This window comes from Helianthus annuus, chromosome 6, assembly GCF_002127325.2.
Source record: "Helianthus annuus cultivar XRQ/B chromosome 6, HanXRQr2.0-SUNRISE, whole genome shotgun sequence".
NCBI lineage: Eukaryota > Viridiplantae > Streptophyta > Magnoliopsida > Asterales > Asteraceae > Helianthus > Helianthus annuus.
In genome coordinates, this window is record NC_035438.2 from 64466021 (window position 1) to 64470987 (window position 4967).

Here is a 4967-nt window from a genome sequence, read left to right on the forward strand (position 1 = left end):
TCAGGGTTTGAAAGCTCTTCCAGTCTAATTGCTTCTTTACTGAGTGCCGCACTTAACTTGACCGCATCGATGGTTGTTGGCGGAGCTGATACCGTCATTAAGCACAGGATCTGAGGCACCAGTCCCTAGATGAATGGCTCCATCCTTTTCAACTCAGGTTCCTCTAGGTACGGAACAACCCGCGACAGATCGTGAAGTTTTTGCACGTACTCCGCCACATTTGGACCTTCCATCTTTAGCTTCTAGAATTCGAATTCCAGCTTCTGGATCGCCATCTGAGAACAATACTCCTTACGCTTTATTTCCTTCAGCTCATCCCATGTAAAATCGTTCGTAGCAGCTCTGCCCATTTTTCGAATCTGAGAGTTCCACCATGACCAGGCCCTATCTCGAAATGATCCTGACGCATATGGGACTTGTTGCTCTAGCGTACATCCGCTCATTTGCAAAAAAGAATCCATATTTTCGGTCCATTTCACAAAGGCTATGGCACCTCCAGTGCCGTCGAAATTCGGAGGCTCGCAGTCTAAGAACCGCTTATAGGTACAGCCATGAGGTGGGTTGTTTTATGAGGTACCCCCACTAGGTTCAGAGCGCAGGGCCTCGTGCTGTGCTATCGCTTGTGAAATCAGTTCTTGTAACTCAGCCTCTGTTGTGGGCAATCGTGTTTCTCTTTGTGGAGGCATCTTCTATAAGAAGATCGCATTGGTCATGTCATAATAAGTATAGTAAGTACATGGCATGCACACGTAATAATATTTATCAACACAAGTAAACACATAACATCCCAATCATAACGTAAACAAGTACTTTGACAATGTATGTAATGAGAATGTTGCGATTGAGCTTTCATGTATCAATGACCACAATACAGTTTTTCAAGTTCTACAATGTACCATGCATCAAAAGGGACTATAGGGTCACATCACCCTTGTCCAAATCGTCTAACAAACTACAACAGTCAAAAGTCAATAAGTCAAAAAGTCAAAAAGTGGTCTTCAAAAGGCTGTGCAATCTAGGCTCAATAGCTACACTCTCACCAAACGTATGCTACCTGCATAAAACCAAAAACTGCTACGCTGATGGTGGAGGAGGAGGAGGAGGAGGAGGTGGTGGTGGAGGAACGAATAGCAAACTGCGCAAATGCGCTAACTCCTCCTCAAGAGCATAAATGGTACGTAGCAGGTAACTAATCTACTGCTCCATAGTAAGAAAAAGAACGTCAAGATCTGGGTATGGCAGAAGAGGAGCCGGTGGAGTCGCGAATGGTGACTGACAAGTGCAAGGTGGAGGACGCGGAATCCTCTCTAACTCCATGACTCTACGGCACAACAACTCCTGCTGGAGCTGTAACGACAAAAGCATATCATCCCTGGTGTAACCAGTGTAATGTGAAGGATGATATGGGTCAGACACAGGCATCGTGTTGGGCGGAAACCAAATAAGTGGCTCGCCCGTGGGTGCAGAAGCAAAAGGAGCAGTGTGTGTAAACTGTGGCATGAAAGGATCGGCTGCTGACACAGAAGGTATATGACTAGGTTGCTGACTCGATGGACCTTCCCCTAGACGGGGTGGAGGGATATCCTGTAAGAACGTGACCGGTAGATCAGTACGGTGAATGTCAGACACATGTGGGTGAAACGGGGCGATATCAACGGGTGCATGGGTGGGTGCAGATGGGGGAGTAACAGGTCTAACAAAAGGAGGCAAGTCATCATCGTCCTCTATCCACCCACTGCGGGTGAATGCATATCTGGGGTCAATCTGGGCTGCAAAAGGAGCATGATCAACAAGTACAGGGATCGAGTCAGGTAAAGGTGGTGCAACAACTGGAATGTCAATGGGTACAGGGTCATGCTCAGGCAAAGGATCGTGAGCAGGTATAGGCTCGGGTGCAATCATAGGCTCAGGGTCAGCTGGTGCAAGCTCAGGATCAGCGGGTATCACGTCAGGGTCGACAGGTGCCTTAAAAGGCTGATCATCGGGGACAAACTCAATCTCATGCTCAGGATCAAAACCGTGTGGAAAGACAGGATCGAACTCATCATCAAACTCGAAGTCCTGTGGAGGAACAGGTGCGGCAGACATAGCTGTGTCAGAATCAGAATCGGTGGGATAATACTGCAATCTCAGTGCATGTAAGGTAGTAGATGACACAGACTCGAATGAATCAGGACCAGAATGGCCAGATGAAATCTCAACGATAGGAATCTCAATAAGCAGAACAGCAATGACATCGGTGACTGGAACTCCATCATCCTGGGCACCCTTAGGGGGACCCTCAATAAAAAGATCGATATCATCGTCAAACATAGCATCAAGAGGCAGATCCTCGAGAGGAAATGCAGCAAGAGGAAAAGGAGCAGGGATCTGAACAAGAAGTAGATCCTCGCCAGGAAGACCGACAGCTAGCGGTATATCATCGCCAAAATCTGGTAAAGCAAACGGCTGGAAATCATCATCGTCGTCACTCGTAGTGTCAGATGTAAAAACCTCATCCTCTGGGATGATCTCATCATCCGAAACTATGGCCATAGGGTCTACGGTATCTGATACTCCACTCTCAGAGGAGGACATGGTGTCTGTAACAACACAATCACAATATATGCACATATATCAACAATCATTAAATAAGCATGTAAGCAGTAACAACGTAAGCATGTAATCATCCTAGTCTTCCCAGACTATCCCACCCAGCTTCTCAGACTGAACTACCTAGCCTCTCAGACTAAACCTCCCCAGTTTCCCAAACTGAACTACCCAGTCTCTCAGACTAACTTCCCAGTCTCTAAGACTAAACTTCCCTAGTCTCTAAGACTGAATTATGAACATAAGCTTTGAAATGTGTTTTGTGCCTTTTGTTTGTAAAAATGCTTGTTCCCTGGATCTGGATGTTTTGTATATGCAATGTAAACATGTTTGAAAACATTTTCGTGAGAGCCCTAATGATCGTAGTCTAGACTCGAGAAAGAATCCTAGTTTGCTACGATCGAAGCTCTGATACCAAGCTGTCACACCCTGACTTTTGCGGAAGCGTGATTATTGGTGTGACTTTCTAAATACCATAGCATTCAATCATAACAATGCGATATGATAAAAACAGTAGATGTTCATCCATAAATTTAAGTTTGAAAATAACACAACATAATTGTCTGAAACGTTGACACCAAATTTAAGTTACAAACCACAACATGTTTAAATGAGTTCATAAAGACTCAACAAAAGACTTTAATTAACACCAAATTTAGAAACATGTATCCCGTCCAGGAATAGGATACATCTCCTAAACTCTACGGATGACATCCTTTATTCATGACGCAGCTTGACAAACATGCAACACCTGCCAGATCCACTTAGTTCCCTGAAATACATGTAATTTGAAAACATCAACAAAAGTTGAGCGAGTTCATGTGTTTGTGTATGAATAAACCTTTAAAGTATGTCTGTGTGTATGTATGTCCCTGGTATGTAGCACTAAGGAAAAACAGATCACCAATGGTTTGCAAGGCTAATGGTATGTGTGAAATGGTGCAGGAAAACTTAAACCTAGCAGATTTGTCTCCGGGAATAAGACATAGTCACCACATGGGCCATCCTGGTCCGCATGGGTGTGGGCTCGCTACACCCAAATAGATCTATCACTCATGTCCCTCGGTCCTACGACGAGGATTAATGGCCTTAAGTGTTATACCCACCTTTCACATGATCAAGCAGTAACCCTCCTTAGCTAATCATACCATGTATAAAAGTTTGTAAACAATTGTAACATGTATATCACCCCCGAAGTTATAAAACTGAAAACAGTTAGAAGAAAAGGGGGGCATGAACTCACAGTATTGCGTCTTCAGAATCGTAACCCAAATCTCTTCAGCAAACACGACTACCTACAATGTACTAATGTCTATTAGATGAACGGGTCGTGCCTTGCCTTTGTATTTATGTTTTTGAGTTACGTTTCCTATGTTCCCAATATTATCCCAAGTTATAATCACTTGTTAAAATAATAATTATTTTAACTTTAAATTATATTTAATTTTGGAATAATTGTTTAAACAATATTCTTTGTATTAATATTTCTCAAGTATTTATTTCCGTATTTCCTTCCCAAGGATGGGGGTATCTTATACATGTATTTTCGTATTCTTGCATTTGTAGTTCCAAAATAATATATTTTTAAGTCTAACTTAGAAAACATATTTAAACTTATTTTGTCCAAAAATCATGTATTTCAAGAAAATATATATTTTTCTCAAAAATCATATAGCTTCTAAATATTCTAGAAAAATATATTTTAACTTCCCAAAAATAATATATTTTCTCTTTATCGAAAATATGATATACTTTGGTAATATTTACAAAAATCATATTTTCATTTCTTGCATCCAAAATAGTATTTACCAAAAATATACTTATAATGGTATTTTCCGGAATATTTTGTAAGTTACGTTCTTGCGTTCGATTTCACGATATTAAGTGTGTAACTTATATATTTATCCCTTGTGATTTCTGGTATTATTTTGGATTGTAAATTCTTGGTATTTTGTTAAGTTATATTACTTTAAATCCTAGAATAATATAACTAATACACAAGGTATACAAGTATTTACACACAATGTGTCTTTAATGTAAATATGTATTCTAAATACATATTTATCCATTTTTATTTACAAAAACCCACCTCCAATACTTGTATTTTTGTAAAAAAAATCTATGACAAAGTTTATATTGAACACCATCATTTAAAACATACTTGTGAATATTTGTTTAGATAATATTTTTCTAAGTGTTTGTATTTTTAGAAAATTTTGCCATAGTTTCCCCTAAAAATGGAGGTGTCCATGCTATTAAAGCATATCATTTTCTTTTCAAAAATCATCATAAACAATCACAATCAATCTACACTTACCAATTGCTAAAACAAAGCTATCTACATAATGATCATGAACTTGAGTTTTCATAAAAACTTG

The 4967-nt window shown here is 40.1% G+C and overlaps 1 protein-coding gene across 1 annotated transcript; it reads right to left on the bottom strand.

The window, feature by feature from the left end:
- Window positions 1–1194: 1194 nt before the first annotated feature.
- LOC110942544 (calphotin-like) lies at window positions 1195–2577 on the bottom strand. Its single transcript, XM_022184318.1, has one exon. The coding sequence runs from the start codon at window positions 2575–2577 to the stop codon at window positions 1195–1197; it is 1383 nt and encodes a 460-aa protein (XP_022040010.1).
- Between the last annotated feature and the right edge of the window lie 2390 nt (window positions 2578–4967).